This window comes from Lithobates pipiens, unplaced genomic scaffold (genome assembly GCF_037356315.1).
Source record: "Lithobates pipiens isolate NorthernLeopardFrog02 unplaced genomic scaffold, aLitPip1_a1.2 Scaffold_3, whole genome shotgun sequence".
NCBI classification, from domain to species: Eukaryota; Metazoa; Chordata; class Amphibia; order Anura; family Ranidae; genus Lithobates; species Lithobates pipiens.
The window spans coordinates 185,261,384-185,285,978 of NW_027507790.1; the positions used below are offsets into that span (position 1 = coordinate 185,261,384).

The window sequence follows — 24,595 nt, forward strand, 5'->3', positions numbered from 1 at the left end:
GCCTAACAATGTGTAATGTGTGTATTATGTGTGGCTTTTTACAAACATATCTCTTTGTTTCTTTTTTTTTTTTTTTAAAGAAAGATCATTCGCCCTGTACAGAGCTCTGTGTTGATTGTCAACACAGGACTTTGATTGGACACAGCTGATCAGCAGGTCCCAGGCATGAATCATTGCGTGTGCCCTAAACCCGGAAGCAGACAGCGACGTACCAGTAACGTACGGCGGACAGGCAGTCTGGAAGGGGTTAATCTGAATGATCTTGAAGTTTGTAAGCTTACTTTTTGAAGCTCCTCACACATTTACTTCCTTGAATTCTGTGTTACATAGTCACTATTCCCTGTGGATAGGTACTGCTGTGTTGCACAATCCACAGAGCCTGCCTTCTGATCTACAGAGGAGGAGTCTAGGGAGGCGGCGTCAGTACAGGACTTGCTGCTTGTTGGCAGCAAGGTACAATGGGATATGTAGTCTTTAGAAATTGAAAGCAAACAGCAGAGGAGAAGATGCAAAGCATGTAGGGAATTCAGGAAGTTGTGGAAAAAGATGGTCAGCAGACCGGCAAACATTTTCAAGTAAGCCAATATTGGATTGTCAAATATAACTATTGTTTGATTCATATTACATCCATGCTACATACATTACAATAAACATTCATTAAATGAATAACAGTATTTCAATTAAAAACTAAAAGAAAAAACATTTTCTCTGTCACTCACTGAAACCAGTTGGTGATCGTCATCATCATGTATAAGGTGCCTAGGAAAAAGATGAAGTGGAAGCGGGAGTAGCTGTACAAAGTCTTCTCTTCTTCATCATAAGCCACTTTTTGTCCTCCTCGAAGCTCTACCCGACCTTCCTGGCCACCTTGGAATGTTCAGAAATGTACTATTAAAACACAGTCTGCCATATGTCAAGCAGGACCATGATGTTGATAAATAGGCTAAAAACAATGTGCAAACCACTTTTACAATTTAAAGGTAACCGGGAACTTTTTAAAACCCAATGGAAGCGATGTTCTTATTATATTGAACAAAAAAACCTAACTACTAAACTGAAAGGACTATAAACGGTACCAATGGAGTAAAAAAGGTACCAACTTATTTATTAATACAAGATTAAAATATTAAAGACATGAAAATGTACACATGTACCACAAACAGTAGAATAAGAAATATTATAAACATCAATTGATCAATCAATGTTTATAATTTCCTATTCTAGTGTTTGACTGGGATACATTTTCCTGAAGAAGCGGGCTATGTCCCGTGAAACGCAATCTGCATCAAAACTTCAGCAAGTCTCTCATCCCCTAATTCAGCGGGGTAGGTGAGAAGCAACACTAATGCCGTGTACAGATGATCGGACATGCCGACAACAAAATTCTGGATTTATTTCTGACGGATGTCGGCTCAAACTTGTCTTGCATACACACGGTCGCACAAATGTTGTTGGAAATGCCAAATGTCAAATACACGGTGACGTATAACACATACGACAAGCTGAGAAAAATTAAGTTTAATAGCCAGTGCGGCTCTTCTGCTTGATTCCGAGCATGCGTGGAATTTAATGCCTCAGAATTGTGTACACATGATCGGAATTTACGACAACGGATTTTGTTGTCGGAAAATTTGAGAACCAGATCTCAAATTTTGTTTGTCGGAAATTCTGACAAAAAATGTCCAATGGAGCCTACACACGGTCGGAATTTCTGACAACAAGCTCCCATTGAACATTTGTTGTCGAAAATTCCAATCGTGTGTACGCAGCATAAGAAGAGCGTCTTATCGCTTTTTTGATGTTATGTTTGTGGTACATGTGTACATTTTCAGGTCTTTAATATTTAAATCCTGTATTAATAAATATGTTGGTACCTTTTTACCCCCATTGGTACCGTTACAGTCCTTCCAGTTTAGTTGTTAGGGTTTTTTGTGCAATCAATTTCCTGGGATGAGGTATCAGACAAATTTTGTCCAATTACTGAGGGCTCTCTTAAAGAAACCCTCCTCCCATTATTCCTTTCCACGTTAATATTATAGTTATACAGTCGAAAAGCTGCATAATATGTAAAGAATATGTTTCTTTTTTTATTAGTAATGTTATCATACTGTAACCCTATATCAAGTACCCCTGTGCTGAAAGCTCAGAGATCCACACCATTGCTCACACAAAAGCACAGCAGTCCAGAACTTCAGTGATCCTACACAATTCCTGGACAGTGCTCCAATCAGCTTCCCTAGGAAGAAGTTGGCTCTGATGAAGTAGGATATTCCTTTGAAACGTGTTAGCCTGCAGGAACCCCGATGAGGTCCCCCCTATGCGTGGGTCATCGGGCAGTCTGGAAGTGTATTGCCACAGAAAGTGGCTTTCATTTTTTCAGCTTCCCTAGGAGTCTGAGCATTGTTGATTGGAGCACTGTGCAGGGAGCAAGTCAGACCGCTAGAGACTTGGACTGCTGCTCTTTATGCGAGAGCACCACTCCAGATTTCATTTTATTATCATGTATTACAAAATTCTGTGTAAAAGGTGCATACCTACAAATTAGGGGTGGGGAGCATTTTTATTTCTTATATCTCATAATAGAGTCTTGAAATTCAAGTTAGAAGTACTTAAAATAATAACATGATTTGAGAATTCTGAACTACACCCTACTAATTTATGTGAAGTGCGAATTTTAATTCCAGTCTAGGAAAAATTTCATTAGAATTCTCTCCAACAGGGACACAGAAAAAAAAAAAAAAACTAAAACACAACAAAAGTGTATTAGTTGGGGAAGCATTGAAACTTCTGACAATGTTTTTTATTGCGGTTTGTGCTTTCCTGACCTGGTGAAAGGTGTAACCATTCCCCCTCCACCCCATTTCTTATAAATGTGTTACACTGAAAGGAAGTGACTGTCACAGACAGAAATCAAAACCTGACATGCAAAACTAAAACCATAAAAATTTGGCTCGAGTTGGGCTTTTTGCATAAAACTCAGATTAAAGCAGAACTACGCTGCATCTGAACACCACAATTCATTTTTAATATTCAGCGCAAACTCCCCCCCCCCCCCCATTGATCTCTGTCTCCATGCTTTCTTTTTCTGAGAAATCATCTTGAAACCAACCCCCCCACCCCCGCCTGCATTTCTATTGTAAGGGAAGATAATTCAAGTAGCAGTACTTTCTGGAATCCAACTGCCTTTAGCTCAGGCATGCAGGCAGGATGGTGTACTTTGCTGAGAAAACCCCACTTTCCCTCCACATCTCCGAGGGATGTAGGACATGCTTTCCCTATGCCTGGATACCAGGAAGTAACTGAAGAAATGTAAAAACAAGTAAAAAAAAGTTTAAAACAAGTAAATATGATACACTTTCCCATCTGTTACTAATGCTAGCAGCATTAAGTTTTAAAATAGTGTGGATTGAGAGAGTGAAGTTCCACTTTAAAAGTTTAATGCAGTGGTGGCCGGTGTTCTTTTGGGGGGGGGGGGGGGGCGCGGTTAACAACCACCCCCCTCCCCTGAGCGGCACTGACCCCCCGTTTGCCAGTTGGTCCAGTTTTTACACCATCTAGGTGGGTAGCGGGCAGCAGCCCCATGTCCTCTCCTCCATCGGTGGCTCCTCCCTTCTCTTAGGTGTCCAATAGGATTGCCTGTTTTTTCAGCCAATCAGGTGATGGGTCTCAAAACTTGCTTCCTGATTGGCTGGGAGGAGGATCAATGTTACAATAGCGATTATTTTGCTGTTGCAACACCCTATTTTGAAGCCTATTATTTTAAAGCCTATTAGAGCCTCTGGCTCTAATAAGTTGCTTAAAAAAAAAAAACACTCCCCATTAGAATCCATGCCTCCAGCATCCTGCAAGGGGCCGGATGCATGAATGGGGGGGGGTATGGGGGGTGGCAATAGATAAGGGTGGTGCCACCCATGCACCCCTAATGGACAGGCTGTCCCTGCCTTAATGTATTCTGTGTGCAGCAGCCCCATAACTTACCTGAGCCCCATCGAAATGCAGCCATGTGCACAAGAGCTTCGGCACTCTGTAGACTCTCTCTCCTCATTGGTTGAGACAGCAGCGAGAACAAGAGTCAATTACAGTCAGTGAGCCAATGAGGAGATAGAGGGGCTGGGGCAGAGCCAGGTTCTGTGTATGAATGGACATGCAGAGCAGCAGCTCGGGAGCGAGCCTACTTGGGAGCCCCCTATAGTGAGCTGCTTGCTCTGGGGGCAGGAGGGAGGGACCAGAGGAGAGCAGGCAAATATAACATGTTTGTTTTGAAAAACAAACATTGCCTTTAATACAGTGGTGTACCTAAACCAGCTTTTCACTGTACTATGTAAGCCACGCCACCACCTAACCTGGAGAGCGTAACAAATATTTCATCTCAAAAATATTACCCTGAAATATGAAACGATGTGCTCTTTCATTCTAAAAAAATGCTAGAACACATAACATAAAAATAAGAACATAAATCGTTTTTTTTACCATCTCTCCTGGAGCCGAAGCAAAAGCAGCAACGTGCAATCTGTAAAGAGAACCAGCTATGAAACAAAGGGTGCCTGATGGAAGAACATGTGACCCACAGCAACCAATAACATTATTCCTTCCATTTTGACAATGAAAGGGAAAATATGGTTGGTTGCTGTAACCTAAAAAGTTTCATAAATATAAAAATTCTTCAGTAAATTATTGATAAACACTGCACCGAGTATAAGAGGGTTCTTGAAAAAGCTTCTGCACTTTCTTGAACACTTTTTATTAAGAATTAAAAAAAACAAAAAAAATAAAAAACATATCACTTTTCTACATAGTAACCTTCGTTTGCGATGCATTTTTCTCAGCATTGCACCAACTTTTTAATGCCATCTGCAAAACTCCTCCCGCCCTCACCGTTTCCAATCAGAATATAAAAAAGTGCGTAAACTTTTTGAAGACCCCCTCTAATGAGTTAACAGAAAATAAAAAGTATAAAAAAATAACTCTACTCTACGTCTTACCATCTAACACCGCGTCATTTCAAAGTACAGCTCACAGCATAATGTCTAATGTGTTATTTCTAATATGGATTAGTCACATCATGATCATTTCAGAAAAAATATTCATTAATAAGTAAAAGTCTCAGAATACAGAGTCATTTCTCTCACAATATGTGTGTAGGAATATTTTCTATTTCCGTCATACCCAGGTAAGAGGAGCATAACCAGTAATTGTATTACAGATCTAATGTGCTCCTAAAAAAGGGGCACTGTGCCAGTTACCACAAGGAGCCACTACCTTCATAAGCAAACTGGCATGACTGCCTGATTTAGAATAAATATATATTCCACCTCTTAATGGAACATCTACATTCTTCCTACAAACACATCTGTATTGGGCCAGCTTGCAATTCCATTCCTGTAGACCAATAAGAATATTTAGCCATCATGCTTGGCCTGCTGACTTTTAGTTCAGGCAAGTCCAAGCTTCAAGCTATTTAACATTACAACAGGCCATGCAGTTACCATGAAGAATATTTTTTTTTCTAATGACTACACCAGTGATTCTCAACCAGGGTTCTGTAGGTTGCTAGTGGGTCTTTCATCATTGGGCAATTTCTGTCTCTCAGATAAGTCCCCACTGACACCATTGATCTTTTTAGCCATCTGTAAGGAGGCAATTCTTCCCAATGACCACAAGTGTAAGGACCATTCTTCCCACTGACCATCACGCTAATGTATCATGAGTTGTAAATTTCAAATTTTTAGCAGAGGTTCCTCGAGACCGGAGAACTATTTCAAGGGTTCCTCTGTGTTGAAAAGGTTGAGAAAGGCTGGACTACACTATGATTAAAGGAAAAGCAGGGCTGGATTGCTGGATAACCAACATAGGTTGTGCTTTAGGTGGGCACACAGTCTGATATAAACGGTCAGTAAGACATTCAGATTGCTGCCCCATCTGCCAGTGCTCGCCCGCTGGGTCTTTACCCTGTTTCCCCGAAAATAAGACCTAGTGTGATTGTCGGTGATGGCTGCAATATAAGGCCAACCCCCCAAATAAGCCCTAGTTAAAGTATTATTTTTAGGGAAACAGGGTAATGTGCCCTTGCGCAGGTTTTTCCAATACAAAGATTGCGCACAGTGTATTGAGAATTTATCTAGCTTGAGTCCATAAATCTATGGCCAATAGGACAATAGTTGCCTACTCTTCTATTCATTGGTTCAAGGTGTACTGTTGCTCAATTCCTGCTTCACTGTGCTTTGTGTGGCTATGATCTATAATACTAAGGCTAAGGCAGTCTGGGACAGCATAGTGTACACGCAGGAAGCATTAATCCAGGCATAAGGAGAAGGGAACCTACTCTCTGGCTGAATGATGCTTAAGGCTAAAGTGGGTTGAAGTAAAAAAAAAAAAAAACTGACCCAATTCCCTCATCCACACATTCGATGTGGATGGGGGAATCACGCCTACTGAACTATCGAATTCTGATGGCAGGGAGATTTCCCCGCAGTCAGAACACTGATAAGCAATGCCGGCTATGCTAGCTATAGACAGCAGTACTGATCAATCACCATTTATCTAACAAGCTGGTTGTACAGAAGTTGATTGGTAGCTCGATTTCTGTACATTCAGGGTACCCATACATGAATTGAAATTCAGATGGTCACTGCTGAACCAGACAAATTTCGATCTACAGTATGTATGGCCGGGTTAAATCTTCATGCAGTTCCCTTTTAAAGTAGTAGAATGTAGTCTACAGATTTAAAGAATATGTAAATCCAACAATTCATATTCCTGCTGTACCATGTACTTGTATGGAAAGGTTTCCTGTTCTTTGTTTTGCTTCCTTTGCGTGAAATCGTTGGTGTTCCTGCCAGTCCCTCTGCTTTCCTATTAAAAGACCGCACTAAGCAGGATCACACAGCATGGTTAGTTTTCTGGCTGTGCTGAGAACTCAGCCTGCTCTCCTACAATAATCAGACTTTTGCTCACATGCCCCCCGCATAGCCATTCACTGGGAAGACTAGTGTACTGCAGTTTCTCCTCCCCCAGCAGCTGAGAATTGAGGGCATGTGATCACTTATGGGCCATGGCAAAAAAAAAATTTTTAGGGGAGGATGATAGGTGATACTTTTGGGACACTGGAGTGGAAGAGGAAGAGTTCTCTGGGAATTGCTTGGGAGGTATGGAGGTGTCGGGATGTTTGGGGGCTGAGGTCCCCCTTCTTGGGTAGCTGACTGACTCGATCAATGGGTTGTATTGTTTTTGTACTTTTGATGTCCAATAAATTATATTTTATACCGCTTTAGTAGCCTTTGAGGTGCTTTATCCTGGTGGGGTTTTATATTATATACAGTGGGGACGGAAAGTATTCAGACCCCCTTACATTTTTCACTCTTTGTTATATTGTAGCCATTTGCTAAAATCATTTAAAGTTCATTTTTTTTACTCATTAGTGTACACACAGCACCCCATATTGACAGAAAAACACAGAATTGTTTATATTTTTGCAGATTTATTAAAAAAGAAAAACTGAAACATCACATGGTCCTAAGTATTCAGATCCTTTGCTGTGACACTCATATATTTAACTCAGGTGCTGTCCATTTCTTCTGATCATCCTTAAGATGGTTCTACACCTTTGAGTCCAGCTGTGTTTGATTATACTGATTGGACTTGATTAGGAAAGCCACACACCTGTCTATACAAGACCTTACAGCTCACAGTGCATGTCAGAGCAAATGAGAATCATGAGGTCAAAGGAATTGCCTGAAGAGCTCAGAGACAGATTTGTGGCAAGGCACAGATCTGGCCAAGGTTACAAAAAAATTCTGCTGCACTTAAGGTTCCTAAGAGCACAGTGGCCTCCATAATCCTTAAATGAAAGACCAGAACCCTTCCTAGAGCTGACCGTCCGACCAAACTGAGCTATCAGGAGAGAAAAGCCTTGGTGAGAGAGGTAAAGAAGAGCCCAAAGATCACTGTGGCTGAGCTCCAGAGATGCAGTCGGGAGAAAGTTGTAGAAAGTCAACCATCGCTGCAGCCCTCCACCAGTCGGGGATTTATGGCAGAGTGGCCCGACGGAAGCCTCTCCTCAGTGCAAGACACATGAAAGCCTGCATGGAGTTTGTTAAAAAAACACCTGAAGGACTCCAGGATGGTGAGAAATAAGATTCTTTGGTCTGCTGAGACCAAGATAAAACTTTTTGGCCTTAATTCTAAGCGGTATGTGTGGAGAAAACCAGGCACTGCTCATCACCTTTACAATACAGTCCCAACAGTGAAGCATGGTGGTGGCAGTATCATGCTGTAGAGGTGTTTTTTAGCTGCAGGGACAGGACGACTGGTTGCAATCGAGGGAAAGATGAATGCGGCCAAGTACAGGGATATCCTGGACGAAAACCTTCTACAGAGTGCTCAGGACCTCAGACTGGGCCGAAGGTTTACCTTCCAACAAGACAATGACCCTAAGCACACAGCTAAAATAACAAAGGAGTGGCTTCACAACAACTCCGTGGCTGTTCTTGAATGGCCCAGCCAGAGCCCTGACTTAAACCCAATTGAGTATCTCTGGAGAGACCTAAAAATGGCTGTCCACCAACGTTTACCATCCAACCTGAGAGAACTGGAGAGGATCTACAAGGAGGAATGGCAGAGGATCCCCAAATCCAGGTGTGAAAAACTTGTTGCATCTTTCCCAAAAAGACTCATGGCTATATTAGATCAAAGGGGTGCTTTACCAAATACTGAGCAAAGGGTCTGAATACTTAGGACCATGTGATATTTCACTTTTTTTGTTTTTTAATAAATCTGCAAAAATAAAATGTCAACAATTCTGTGTTTTTCTGTCAATATGGGGTGCTGTATGTACATTAATGAGGAAAAAAATTTACTTAAACAATTTTAGCAAATGGCTGCAATATAACAAAGAGTGAAAAATTTAAGGGGGTCTGAATACTTTCTGTCCCCACTGTATATACACACATATACATACTGTATATATGTGATCACTTAGGTTTTGATTTTCATTTCTATTTTAAGTTTAAATGGGTAGTTTAATAAGGTGAGGGTTTACATACTGTATACTTTATGCTGCTCATAGATGGGAATCCTAAACACTGTGCTATTGTATTCTGACAGAGGGGACTCCTCTGCTGTCAGTTTTGAATAGCGGGCAGATTTGCCGCGAATGTGCCCATGATTTGAAAACGCTAATGCGGGGCTGACAAATCTTAGGACCTACATTTGAGAGTGCCAATCATTTAAATTACACCTCAAATCGCAGTGCGGGTCTGATGCGATAAACCACTCTGCAATCGTGGCAACCCGCATTTCAAGAGGCATGTCGCCCCAAAAAAGTTCAGGCGCTACTTTTGGGCGACATGCGATTTGAGGTGTCATTCAAATAAATGGCATCTCAAATATTTTCACACGATTTGTCATTCACACATCATCGCTTTCAAATCATGGGCAGATTCGCAGAGTCGGAATGGCCAGGTTTAAAAAGCAGTCTGTGGGTAGATGCAGTACAAGGTGTGGTAATGCTGTAATGCTGAAATTCAGACTCAGGCTGGCCGAAGATGGTGAGAATTTCTATCCTGCAGCTGTGGGTTGAAGAAAATAAATTCCCCCATCAGCACAGACAGTGCTGATAGAGTAATCCCTCCTACTGGGCCATGGTCTTCTTCGGGTGGGGGGATAGGGGTGAGCGGGGGAAGCCATTCCCTCTGGGATAAGACAGTGATTACTGCTAGTGGCTATAGCAGCCGCTTCCAATAATCGGAAGTGAATCCGGCAGGCTGGTTGTATCCAACCAGGTACATTCAGCCTGTCCATTAATGGTTCAAATCTCGGCCAGCTCAGTAATCGAACTGTGTATTGCCAGCCACAGGGAGAAGACGTCAGAGTGGCACAGCGGTGGAGGAAAGCAACCCTATGGAAAGAAAACTACAAATAGCATACAAATGCTGATGATTCTACCTTTGAAATCAAATAGGGTTAAAGTAGATAACCAGCATATATCTATTTAGGATGCATGCAGACACATCTAAATGTCACTTATAAATATAATAAGAACAATTGTATTATAATTACCTGCACAGAATAAATGGTTTGTGTTTAGCCATATCTCAGTTATAGCACTGAAAACTACTGGAACAATTTGATGGATATTGTGATGTGCTATATACATATTTTAGGGGTGTATATCATTCCTCAGTCCCAGATTTACCAAACTTTCACAAGTCAATAAATCAATCACAGATATGTTTGCAGAATGTTTCTTTGAGGCAGCCTTACTGAATGGGGAGATTGTTACTGGGTATGTATACCTTGTCTAACTCCTAGGGAAACCTAAACTAAAAGGCAGGATGTAATGTCCTAGCAATCAGAAGCAGTTCTTCAAATATTATATATATATATATATATATATTAATGTATGCACAGAAATATTTTGGATTTCCTAAATAACAATCAATTATTATTATGCAAACTGTGAATTTACCTCTTCCCCTGGTGGAGCATATCTTCCCCTGAGAGTATCCCAACTTGAACGTGTGGTTGAAGTAAGACTGCAACATAAAAAATGCAATTATGCAATATATAAATAACGGAAGGAAGGAAATAAGAAGGAAAGGAGAAGGGAAGGAAGGAAGGAAAGAAAAGAGGAGGGAAGAAATGAAAAAATATAAAAAAGGAGGGAAGAAAGGAGAAGGAAGGAAGGAAAAGAGGAGTGAATAAAGTTATGAAGGAAAAGAGGAGTGTAAAAGGAAATGTATAAGTTCTGTATATAATTGTACTCTATTTTGTATGTATTGCACACCGCACTCACTATGTTTCATTACATGTTTGCATTCTTTTGAGTCCTGATTAGAATTAGCTTGCCTATGTTACATCCCTTGTTACCAACCAACCTGTCTGTCAAACCCCCAACAAGAAAATAAGCAGTAATTATAAAAAGTACCCAGACTGTGTTAATGATCAGTTCTGGGACAATAAAAAAAGATATATATAATTTTTATTTTATTTTTAATATAAAAATTTGAACCATGTCCACTAAGTGCCCCTAACTGGCCCCTCACAATGGGAGGAGTGAGATTTTGCACATGTCAGCCTGTTCTTTAGTATTCACCGTATGTGTCACAACATGAGAGCTCAGTAAAAGCAAGATTATTGAGACATTTCTGTACAGCACCTCGCAGTGACAAGTGGTACCGGCCATTGAGGGTCCTAGTTATCATACAGGGAGTTTTTCCAACTTATTCAACAATGTCTGAGTGGGTACTAATTTATCACTTTTCTATGGAGATGTAAAATATTGTGTGTCAGTGTCAAGTAGGGTTCAGACAGGACAGGTAGATACTCCCCAATCACTTACATGGAGAAGCATCTGCCTGCTTTTAAACATTTGAAGAATGACTACATTGAACATGAAAGATTACTTCAATGCTATAACAAGGCATATATTCATCTAGATCATCTTGTAACACAACTACTCACCAGGAGTACAGAATGCAACCAAGCATGATGACAGCACCCAGCACTGAGACTAGCCGCTCATCTTGGTTTATACCATTACCAATGTTGGGCACACAGATTGTTATGTTCTTTCCATCCTCATCCAAAACTAAAAAAAAAAAAAAGAAGAAGAAATGAATATATATATGTGTGGCTTACTGGAAAATCGCAACAGAACATATTGACTGTAAAAACTTTAAAAAAAAACAGTTAAGGATTTGAGTTGTCTGGAATGAAGCAGTTAACCCATTTTCTGTTGATAATTATTATTATTTTATTTTTTGTTATTTTTTTTTTTTACACAGTGCTAATGAACCAATGGCCATCACTAGTTTCTACTGAAAAAGACTGCATGACTACTGGATCCAATACATTAAACCAAATGGTTATATAACCTTCCCTCGTGACCTCAGGAAGTAGGGGAACGATGACTAATGGAGCCTACATTTAACAGGCTTGAAAGCCTAGGCATTTTTTATTTCAACATGATTAATAAATGGCATGTAAAACTATTTTTTTTTTCGTTTTTGAATAGAGTAGGGATCCTCAAACTACGGCCTTCCAGCTGTTGCAAAACTACACATCTCATGAGGCATTGTAAAGCTCTGACATTCACAGACATGACTAGGCATGATGGGAATTGTAGTTCCTGAACAACTGGAGGGCCGTAGTTTGAAGACCCATGGAATAGAGTAAAGAAGGGTTAGAAACCGTGACACATTTTCATTGCCGTCTCTGCCCCCACAAAGAAGAGAGTCTACTTATTTGTCCTGGCGACCACTGCCTTCAAAATAAAAAATAATTAAACATTTGAAATGGTACAGTTGGTCCCAGAATAGGAATACTACAGTATACACTAAGTGCAGTGGGAGTTTTTACTCGCATGAAGATGTACAGGTGTTCCCTGTATCCCTGTGCAGGCAGTCCCATTCATGGCAATTGGATGCACACAACCATTGCTCCTAATGTGTGCACCTGCATGGGTGTCAAACTGTCTTCAAAGAGCATCCGACAGGCATTGAGGATGTATCACCTCCTCCCCACCTGCTCTAACCCCTTGAACCCCACACTAGCACACCACAACCTCAAGGCTTCAGGCAGTCCTTCTCAAATATCAAAAATGATAATAATATTTATGATTATGTTATTTTGTCCAGTTACTTAGACCAGTGTTTCTCAACTCCAGTCCTCAAGGCGCCCCAACAGGTCATGTTTTCAGGATTTCCCTCAGATGAAACAGCTGTGGTTACTAAGGCAGTGAAACTGATCAAATCATCTGTGCAAAATAATGGAAGGTCTGAAAACATGACCTGTTGGGGTACCTTGAGGACTGGAGTTGAGAAACACTGGCTTAGACAATAAGGAAACTAGATACAAATACAATGGTTGTAATGCCTAGATCGCCTATACAATATTTTTCTTAAACCCCTGTTAGGACCCTTTCACAAGGGTGCCTCTGCTGATCCCTGCTGAGCAGGCGGATGACAAGTCATGTCCACTCCACTGTAAAGAGCGGACACAGACACAGTCCCGCTCTCCTCTATGTGAAGATCGGATGAAAATGAACCACCTGTCTGCTTTCATCCGATTCACCAGACGGATGGAAAATAGGACCACTATCCGTCTGGATTTTGTGGGCAGGATCGGATTGGATAGCGGTGGGTGTCAGCGGATATGGGTCTGCTGACATCCGCCGCTCCACAGGGGAGACTGGTAAACAGTAAACAGTGACTGGGAGACAGTAAAAATCAGTTGAGTACAGAGCAGTAAAACAAAATAGAAAATGTTACATTTGGTTGCAGTAATTTACGGTTTACTCATTTAATGTTTACGTGAGTATAAGCGAGTACAAGTGAGTACCGTATTTATCGGCGAATAACACGTGTCGGCGTATAACACGCACCCCAAGTTTAGGAGGGAATTTTAAAGGAAAAAAACTTTTAGGAGGGAAATTTAAGGAAAAAAAAAAAAATTACATTTAAATGCCCATCAATGCAGCCTTATCAGTGTCCATCTGAAGCCTTGTCAGTGCCATTTGCAGCCTTGTCATGCAGCCTGTCCGTCCTTGCAGCTTTGTGGATCATTGTCCCCTCAGTGATAATGTCAGCTTTTATTTTTAAAAATGGCGCCGCCAAGATGTCCTGCTTTCGGCCGCCTTTGGACATACTCGGCGGCTTTCGGCCGCACTCGGCCCTTCTCAGCCGCCGAGAAGGGCCAAAGGAGGCCGAAAGCCGCCCAGAAGGACCAAAAGCCGCCGAGAAGGGCCGAAGGCGGCTAAAAGCCGCCCAGAGCCCAAAAATCGCTCAGAATTCGTGGAGGATCGGCGTATAACACGCACCCGCGGTTTTCCCCTGATTTTAAGGGGAAAAAGGTGCGTGTTATATGCTAATATATACGGTATATTACAATACTGGAAATTAAGAAGAATTGTACTCGTCCCTTGCACACGGGCATCACAAGTTCCTGAGTAAACATTTTGATTGCTTTATTTCAAATCAATAATGTGCAGAAATGTATGGACCAAACCGAACCAAAGCCAAGTGTACAAAATCTGCCAGCACCCACTGCCCAGTGCATGTGCAGATCTAGCAGAAAGCTGTATATTTGAAGACCTGATGGAACACTTACTTGTCTCTGGAGGCTTGTTGGACAAAGAAGAGAAGGTCAGGTACATGACATAGCAGCTGATCATGCCTGATGGCAGCCATCCAGACTGTGGGTTATCTTAAAAAAAAAAAAAAAAAATTGTAAGATATTCATCAATAGTAATTAGGAATACCCATTTCTATTTTAATGCACAGGAAGAGCATTATACAGTGAAATAATTTGACATGCAGTAATCAAGGGGTGCTACTGATTGTAAGAGTTATTTGGAAGGATTCACATCTGTGCATCTTAAAAACGTATCGTGTTTCAGTGGCACTTAACGGATCTCGGGCTGCTATGCTATGCTAATTCACATATGGCATAGGATGTACAGTATAGAGACTCTAAAGCTGACCACACACACACACACACACACACACACACACACACTACAATTTTACTGTACAATCACTGTGGAAATCCCCTTAAAACATACCGTACACATTATGATCCAATTGTATAATTTTTATACAATCTATACAAAAATTTTTTAACATGTATGAGGGTTACACTGAAAAAATCCATTTCATTTGAACCATATCGTGTAGGCACGGTGGCTGGTATATCTGAAGGTGGCGTCAAAACATAATTGTAAAGTATGCGGCAAATGTAACATTTACAAACAACCATGTAATGCAAAACCTGCCTAAATCATCTATTCAAATTTATATCTGGTTAGGTTGGCCCTCACACTACATAGTTGTTGGTAAATCCAAAAATGTCCACACATAACCCTCAGATTGCTCAATCCTTTATAGATTTAGTAATAACTATTTAGTTGAGGGACTACAAAATTGGATATACATTGAACAGTGTATTTAGGTAGGCGATTGCACTAGTTGTTGGTAAATCAGACTGAGATCTATGCAGCCAACTTTAGTCCATAGAGAAACTATACAAAAGGTGGAAGGGTTTACATTCTCTTGGACTTTAGCAGAATGAGAGACAGGTGGTTTTTGGGAGCATTTATTTTCTCAAGCTGACCATAACCAATAAAACTAGATAATATAATTTCATTTAGATTTGCCAACTATGTAGTGTGAGAAATTACATTGTTGATATAATAGAAATTAAACAGATTTCAAATTGGATTGAGAAGTTTGTGGTCACCCTAAAGGGGATTGTACAATCAGATTTTAGTTTGTGAACCAACTCAATACATACCGCAGAATACTACACTAAAGCGGGGGGTCGGCAACCTGTCAATTGCTGGCAGATGATGGGTAGACTGTGTCCCTTGGTTTCTGACCTCAGAACCTGAAGAGGAGAGGTAGTGGGGGCCCCATTCAGTGAAACTGATGGGCTTAATTTTTCTACTGCAGCAGCTGAATTCCGTTTCTCCAGCTGCTGCAGGGAGGAAATTACAGCCCAACAGTTCCACTAAATGCTGCCCCTGCCTCCCCTCGTCTTCAGGTTCATCTTTATTCTGTTGCCTGGACCCCCTGTGTGCTCCCTTGCCCCCTCCACCCAGCAGCACTGCTGCTCCCCTTCTCTACCACCGATTGCTGCAGGGGATGTTTCTGGATCGAGACCGGAGAAGGGGCCAGTAAATATGTAATTTACTGGCCCCTTCCTTTTCTGAATGAACACAGTGAGTGAAACATATCGATTGCTTCTGCTCCCATTCATCACTGAAGCATAGTAAACAGTTTATTATGCTTCTGTTTGTGAATGAACAGGAAGCTGCTCAGCAAAGAGCACTTCCCATTCATTTGCTGCCCAGTGCAGCTGAGACTGCACAGAACGGGACTGGTGAAAATCTTTCCTCCATCCCTCTGAGAAGAAGAAAGAAGAAGAAAGAAGAAGAAAGAAGAAAAAACGACTGACACAATCCAGTGCCCTACTGACACCGTCTACTGCCCTATTGACGGACATTGTCCACCGATAAAGGTAGGCCAAGTTTATATTTTTACAGTGACAATTGTTTTATTATAATTTTCTTTACTATTTAGTTAGACCTTGCTAGCCAATTTCTTAAAAAAAAAAAAGAAAAAAAAAAAAGGGCACCAAAACCTGGCGATCTTTGATCTATTTCATGTTGTTCAGGTAGATCTCCAGTTATAGGTTGAGATAGTTACCATTTGTACCGTCAGGTTGATCTCCACCTCTCAAAAGGTTGCCTACCCCTGATCTAAAGGATTTATATAGCAAATTAATACTTACGTTTAAGTACGCACGGTGATACAGACACAAGTGTCAAAAGTAAGCACAGGCCACCATTGACACCCAGCAGGATTTTGTTGAGGAGACAATGCTCAGGATGGGTGTAGAACCATGACAGTAGGACGAGGGCTACCACAGCAATGGTGTACAGTAACAGATTGCCCAGCGCCAATGCACCATACCACAGCTTATTATGTCCAGTTCCCGCATGCCTGACAGAGGACAACAGAAAACACCACAATTAGAACAATGGAAATACAAAATGTGAATAAAGGTTTGTTTGCCCCCCCCCCCCCCCAAAAAAAATATTGAGCACCAGCCGCCACTGACTACTACTGTCACCTGAGCCAACATCAGATTGGCCACTATGAATTACAATAAGCCACCATCCTTTACCATACAGTCCTATATTCTACAACGCATTATCTATCCAATAGTGTTGCATAAAGGGTTATGTATTCAAGGAAATGACATACCAATTATTATTCCATTTATGAGCAAATTCCACCAGTAACACGAGTTGGATAACCAAGAAGATAATGGCGAACAGTGCACCAATATAGCGCCACACTGCAAATAAAATAAAAAAAATGACATAATTACCATGAACGGATATAGAACTATTCATACAACCACTTAGCAAATTCTATGTTAACTAAATAAGATTAGGTTTTTATCCACCTATAATACTGACTTTAAAATCAAATAGTTGCCAGCTCCTATCTAAAAAACTCGTACTGTATATAAGAGCAACAGACAGGAAGTTAGTGCGCCGACAAACCTTTCCCCTGAGAAATCCCCAAGTGGAACTAGACCATAAACATGTTTTCACATACAGTTGTAAATGCCAGTCCTCTTATGTGTTACTTAATAGGTTACTAAACATACATTACATTTTCTAAACACCTTTAAAGCGGAACTTCACTTTCTCAATCAAAATTGACTATTTTTAATCCTTATGCTGCTAGCATTAGTTAAAAGATAGGAAAGTATATCATATTTACTGGTTTTAAACTTTTTTTTTTACATTTCTTTAGTTACTTTCTGGTTTCTGGCCTAGGCCAAAATTATGTCATACATCCCAGGAGCCTTCTTGAGGGGAGGGGTTTTCTCAGCTAAGCACACCCTCTTGCCTACATGCCTGAGCTAAGGGAAGATGGATTCTGGGAACTAAATGCTACAGGAATCATCTGCCCTTACTCAAGATGGCCATGGCCAGAAATGTTAGAATTGGTTTCAATGTGATTTCTCGGCAAAATAAAGCATGGAGACATGGATGGATAGGAGAGTTTGCTTTGAATAGTAAAAATTATTAAATTTTTTTGTGGTGCTCGGATGCAGTGTAGTTCTGCTTTAATTTTGAGTAACATGTAAAGATTCAGGAACATATCAAAAGTGAATAATTAAGGTAATATAGGAGAGTAGGGGCAACATTTACAAATGGACACATGGCTTCCTGAGTGGGGATAGGTTAAAATTTCTATTAGGCTGGGTTCACACCGCTGCGGCAGCGAGAACCGGATGTGATTCGTACCGCACTGCAGTGCAAATCACATCCGATCTCTGTGCGATGCGAGTTCAGCCATACAGATAGTATGGCTGAATTCGCATCGCACCCGCTGCAAACTCACGCGGGACCCTTTTTTTGGTCCGCAGCAGAATCGGATCGCATGGGTGTTCACACCATGCGATCCGATTCCTGTCCAAGTTTGCAGATCGCACTGCGATATGCGAACTGATCTGGGGGTGTCATTAACATTTCACTGACACTCCCAGCAGTCCGCATAGGGCAGTGTGAACTGCCGGCGGGAGGCATGCGATGCGGGAAAACGCTGCGGATTCGCTGCGTTGCCGCATCGCTCCAGTGTGAACCCAGCCTCAAGTTACTAATTTCTGTCTGTGTCCCACTGTGCAGATTTTCTCTGATCTCCTGTAGTGCAGATGAAATGGGAAATTAAAGGAAATGAGTGATAAATTTGCATCTGAAACATTTGTCATTGGAAAATGTGTCCCCCTTGGATGATCCACTCAACCCAAACCTATATTTTAAATTGTTTATTTTTATCAATTTACAAAACAAAAAAGTGAGCAATCAGAAGAAAAATCGAAATAAAATCAATATTTGACAGTCAGGTGTATAATTAATCAATTATACCAAGCAGGTACTAATGATCATCTTTTTTATATGTAGGTTGAGGCTGGGTTCACACTTGTACATCAAACGCTCCTAAATTGGGAGTTCATGTCGCATGACATGTGAAAATCAAAGTTTTCCTAGGGAGCCGTCTTAACTGGTCCGACACAAGTTGGTCCGACTTTGAAAATGCTCCCTGCACTACTTTGGTCCGACTTTGACCATACTTCATTCCACTGAAATCAGATCAAAGTCGGATCGGCATCTTAAATGATCAGACTTTGGCATGCGACTTGTGCTCTGATGATCTTGAAGCAGAAAAAAACTGCCTGAGGTTCCCCCCCCCCCAAATCAATATCCACCTGCAGACCACAACAACCAATGGCCAGGGTTGTCGGGAAGAGGCCCTTGTCCTCATCAACATGGGGACAAGGTTCTTTAGGATGAGAGGCGCAAGGCCTGGGGTTTAAGACGTGCTACTCAAGCTCTTCTGAAGTAGCACAAAGAAATGGGCAATGATGAGGACTATGGACGGCGTGGTCAGCCAAGGAAACGTAATGCAGAAGATGAAAGACACATCATGCTTACTTCCCTTCAACATTGGAAGATGTCCAGCTATGCCACCAGCACAGAACTGCCAGAAACCACTGGGACCCAGGTATACCCATCTACTGTCCAGAGATGTCTGGCCAGAAGTAGTCTATATGAAAGAATTGCAGCCAAAAAGCCATACCTCTGACGTGGAAACAAGGCTAAGAGACTCAAATATGTATGAAAACAAAAGAAATGGGGTGCAGAAAAATGGCAGCAGGTGCTCTGGACTGATGAGTCAAAGTTTAAAATATTTGACTGTAGCAGGAGGCAGTTTGTTGGGCGAAGGGCAGGAGAGCAAGTGAGTGTTTGTAGGCAACAGTGAAGCAGGGTGGAGGTTCCTTGCCAGTTTGGTGCTGAATTTCTGCAAATGGAGTTGGAGATTTGGTCAGGATCAATGGTGTCCTAAATTCTGAGAAATACAGGCAAATACTTATCCATCATGATATACCATCAGGGAGGCATGTGATTGGTCCCAAATTCATTTTGCAGCAGGACAATGACCCTAAACATACAGCCAATGTCATTAATAACTATCTTCAGAGTAAAGAAGAACAAGGAATCCTGGAAGTGATGCTTTGGGCCCCAACAGAACCCCGATCTCAATATTGAGTCTGTCTGGGATTACATGAAGAGACAGAAGGATTTGAGGCATCCTACATTCACAGAACATCTGTGGTTACTTCTTCAAGTCTTTTGGAAAAACCTACTTGGCAAGTTCCTTCAAAAACTGTGTGCAACTGTACCTAGAAGAATCAATGCTGTTTTTAAACCAAAGGCTGGTAACACCAAATATTGATTTAGGATTTGGAATTCTCTTCTGTTCATTTACATTCCATTTCAACTGATAAATATAAACTATTAACACTTCTATTTCTGAATGCATTCTTAATTTGCAGAATTTTTATACACGCTTGCAAAAAAACATTTGCACATCAGTGTATATACACGCACACATACATAAACACATTCCAGGCTTGAAAAAGAACCCTTTTGTTGTTCAAGACATGCTATGCTTTGCATAGCGTTTTTAGATTTTGTATTGCAGCTTCTGAAAGTGCAATGAAACGGTTGGCTGGATTTTACTGCTAAAAATCCCTTGGTGCGGGTTACATTTTGTAAATGTGGATTTTGAACACCCTAGTGGGTTGGTGACAACTGCAGGAAACAGGATGGCTTTCATTTGCTTTTTTTGCAATTTCATAAAATGGTCATCAGCGTACAGCATGATAAAAGATATATTAAGCTAAATCATGTAATCTTATGTTCAGACGCTGGATTAGCTGGACAAGTCCTGATGTTCAAGAATGTAACCTAAGGACCTTGTCCCCTTTGTTCATTCTCAGCTTCTCACTCCAGTCCCCCAACCCTGTTGGAAACACTTGGCAGACTATTCCTCTTTCTAATGGCCATCACAGCAGGTCCTCTTTCTTTGGCTATACATCCATTGTGATTGGTTCCTATGGTAAGACAGGATTGTAAATCACTTGCACACACTGTTTTATAGAGGACTGGGTTATTAACGTGAACCTTTATTGTAAGAAATACAGTATACAGGCTGTCACTGCAGATCTTTGCCTTGCTTCAATATATATATATATATATATATATATATATATATGTCACAGACCCAAGGCAGGCATGTAGCCACTAAAGTCACTCTGGAGTCTTGATTTTCTTACTCGTTTCATTTTCATCCACAGGATCAACCTAACGGCCAGGTAACTAGCAATTTCAAGAGGAGAGGTCTGTAAAAACAGCCTTCTGGATTTCTTTTAGTACAGGTTTCCTTTAAAGCTGAAATAAAAATTCTCTGTTCAAATTCATCCCAAAGGTGTTCTATCGGGCTAAGGTGCAGGCCAGTCAAGTTCCTCCACCCCGAACCCGCTCAAACATATCTTTTGTTTGTGCACTGGTGCAAAGTCATTTTGGAACAGGAAGGGGCCATCCCCAAACTTACCACAAAGTTGGGAGCATAAAATTGTCCAAAATGTCTTGATATGCTGACACCTTAAGAGTTCCCTTCACTGGAACTAAGGGGCCAAGCCCAACCCCTGAAAAACAACCCCATGCCATAATCTCCCCTCCACCACATGATTTAAACCAATGCACAAAGCAAGGTTCATAAAGACATGGATGAGCGAGTTTGGGGGGTGAAGGAACTTGACTGACCTGCACAGAGTCCTGACCCCCGATAGAACACCTTTGGGATGAATTAGAACTGGGACTACGACCCAGGCCTTCTTGTCCACATTAGTGCTTGACTTCACAAATGCGCTTCTGGAAGAATGGTCAAACATTCCCATAGACACACTCCTAAACCTTGTGGACAGCCTTCCCAGAGGAGTTCCCAGAGGAGTTGAAGCTGCTATAGCCGAAAAGGGTGGGCCAACTCAATATTGAACTCTACGGCCTAAGACTGGAATGTCATTAAAGGTCAGGTGTGTGCAAAGGCTGGTGTCCCAATACTTTTAATGATATAGTGCATCTCTGAATGGTACAGACAGAAATTTTAAATCAAAAGGGAAACTATTATGGGTTTGGTCCATTTTTTTTTTTAGGTTTTTGATGCAGGGTGGACCCATGATACTAGTGTTTCTAGGCAATCTGGATTTTGAAGAGAGCTGTAGCTTCTCCCTTTGAGACTACTTCATCTTAACTGAAACCCAATATGGCACCTTACAGAACAGAAAGGGAGGATTGGTTAACCAGACCTAAGTGATCAGCTGTAATTTGAGCTTCAGCTACTCAGCACTATAAACAACAGGCTTTTTAACTAAAGCCTTCATTTTGTTGCAGACTCAAATGCTGCAACAAAAACTTTTCATGGAGATGGCTAATGAAATAAAAAAAAGTAGGGTTTTTATATTTTAGTACTAAATATAAAAAATGGATAAAGCGTACAAAGCCGTATACAATCATTTTTACTGAAAATTTCGTGATCTTGTCTGCCAATGTCAAAATGTTCTGTCCTGATTTCGGGGAATAAATACAGTGTCAGAAGGCTGATCAGCACATTCTGCACCTCATGTTGTCGTGACAATTTTACTTCATCTGATTTAAGAACAATAAATGAGGAACAGAAATTCTTACAGTCTCCAGAAAGAAACCACACTGCAACATTCACGAACAACAAAAATAGAAACACAGCTGAACTGACACGCCAACTGACCCAAACTGAACTTCACAACCCAGACATTTCTAAACCTATGATTGAGGGACTGGAGTTTACATTTGTTCTGCAGCTTGCGGTGCCTAGACGAGGGTGTTGTCTCACTGCATCCAGCGAGATAACGAGAAATGCAGAGTAGTCCAAATCTTGTAAAATGATGCTACTAATTATGCTACTGTGCTGTTATCTTATGGAGATTCCGGCTGCTCACCATTTCCCAGGTCCTTGTTGGACAGAGTGTAATATCACCACCTGCAGTACAAAACCTAAGGGTAAAGTAGTATATTTATTAACTTTTTTCCCTACAGATTTTCATTTTTATTTAATGTAGTGTTTTGGCATTAGGGAGGCCAAGGTCCACTTTTACTAGTGGCAACTGACTATTTTTCCATCAAGTAAGTGGACGTGGAGTAATTCTACACTAGAAAATTATCCTACTGGGCAAAAAACTGTTTAATATTAAAAGTGAAAATGGTTCTAAAAGGCACTTTTCTTTTTTTTACCTTTCCCTGCATTAAAGTAAAACAACTTCCACAAACGTTTCTGTCCTAAAGGCTCCACTTGCTGTCAAGTCAAATCCTGTGAGGCTGGAGTGGGGGGCATGGCTGAGCCATGCTGTGCGTGTCTAGGGACACACACAGCCTGGCTTGGGAGTGTGCCCACATGGCTTGCTATAGGGGCATTGGCAGGGAGAAGATGAGGACAGTGCCAGCAGGGGACCAAAAGGTAAGGGGTTGCTCTGTGCAATATCGTTGCGTAGAGGAGGCAAGAAAATCCTCTTTTTTTATTTCCAGAAAATAAATAAAACTTTGGCTTCAGAATCACTTGAAGTTTAAAGTGATATTAAAGGTCTTTTATTTTTCTTAAACCAAAAGATTGCACTTACGATTACTCTGTGCAATAAAATTGCACAGAGCAGTCCCTTACTTCCTCTTTGGCGGTTCCCTGCTCCTTCTTCCCCCGAGTGATCCTTTACTGTGTGCAATGGGGGCATCCATATGTGCTCTCCTGATTATGGGCTCACAAAGCCCCAGTTACAAACACCGGTAAGCTACACCCCCGCTCCCTCTTCACATGAGTTTTACTGACAGCAGCAGGAGGCTGTGAGACCAGGAAGTGATGCTGCAGCTGGGACAGCACTGGATCGGTGAGTCATGTAAGTGTTGGGGGTAGCAAAGATAGGGACTGTTTTAACCCAATCCAGAAAATGCATCAAGGTAAAAAAATTTGACTTTGAAACCACTTTAATCTATGTATATTTTATCTTTTCATGCCTCATCAAGATGCTAATTAGATGTTTAAATAAAATGTTTTCATTATGTAATTTTAGACCCAGTGATGACAATCACTGGGACTCTGCGTTTCTCAATGAAATGTACATAGACCAAGGCTGATGGGAGGGACTGGCAGAGTGCTGTGCATAGCTTCCTGACAATATTACAACACCCTTCCCCAATATTCTTCTCAAGAACACTGAGCTCTGATGCAAGCAGTGAGCCAGATCTGGGGATGAGTTTTGCAAATATCTAAAATGCCTTGATCGGTGGCTGTTAGTCTGGAAGAGTGGGCATTCCTAGGCAGGCTGTATTTGCATACAAGGTAGTGTCCACATGTGATGTTGAGACTCCATGATTGAAAGTAAAATACAATAAACAAAGAGGGACAAGGCCAGGGACAGTCAGGATGAAGAGGAAAGTCCTATATGATGCCTAACATCCTCCAGGCAGAAAATGAGGTGAATTCTATCTCAATTACTGAAGTTTCTAGTACACACTATGAGAAGCTTACAGTACAGAAGAGGTGTCTGAACAACTGTGCAAGACTGGAGGTAAGGCTGAAGGTCAGCTTTAAACATGAACTGTTCAGAAAATATTTTAAGAGCCTTTACTGGGGCTAAAAATTTGTAATTTATACAGTAATAATCGAATCCACAAAAATTTATTATGAAATGCGTTTACTCCTTAAATCTGCTGTACGGCTCATATTTTAATATAAAAAAATGCTGTAGTATTTTTGTACTATACTTAAGAGAAGTTCGGGATATTTTTTTTTTATCATACATACCTAGGTGGATGCAGCACTGGTCCGATGCTGCATATATCACAGCTTTGCTCGAAGACTGAGAACTAAGCTATCAAAGACCGCCGATTGCTCAGTTCTTAGAGATCCATGAGCGGAGAGCCAAAACAGCAGGACGGACAGTAATATAATATATTGAGCAGGATTACCTCCTGGCAATATCTCATTGGACAGGAGGCTAGTGGGGGTTGTTACGAATGTGTAAAAAGGGCACACAGGAGGGACTTCGTCCCTTTTTCGCTCATAGTTCTCTCTACCCCTTTTTGCTCTTGGCTTGTGCCTGAGCCGCTTGTACCTGGCTCCCTCTTTGCCATACTGAGCCCAGCCGACGA

At 41.2% G+C, this 24,595-nt stretch overlaps 1 protein-coding gene across 1 annotated transcript in view; it reads right to left on the reverse strand.

Moving 5' to 3' along the window:
* The window catches only part of SERINC5 (serine incorporator 5), an 84,511-nt gene that overhangs the window by 14,915 nt on the left and 45,001 nt on the right, over positions 1 to 24,595 (reverse strand). Inside the window, exons 5-11 of the mRNA XM_077462609.1 lie at positions 16,764 to 16,857; positions 16,288 to 16,499; positions 14,107 to 14,202; positions 11,461 to 11,587; positions 10,466 to 10,532; positions 4,471 to 4,510; positions 720 to 867 (exon numbers count right to left, since the gene is read on the reverse strand). Of these exons, the coding sequence (XP_077318735.1) occupies positions 720 to 867; positions 4,471 to 4,510; positions 10,466 to 10,532; positions 11,461 to 11,587; positions 14,107 to 14,202; positions 16,288 to 16,499; positions 16,764 to 16,857 (784 nt within the window). The remainder of the gene's footprint in view (positions 1 to 719; positions 868 to 4,470; positions 4,511 to 10,465; positions 10,533 to 11,460; positions 11,588 to 14,106; positions 14,203 to 16,287; positions 16,500 to 16,763; positions 16,858 to 24,595) is intronic.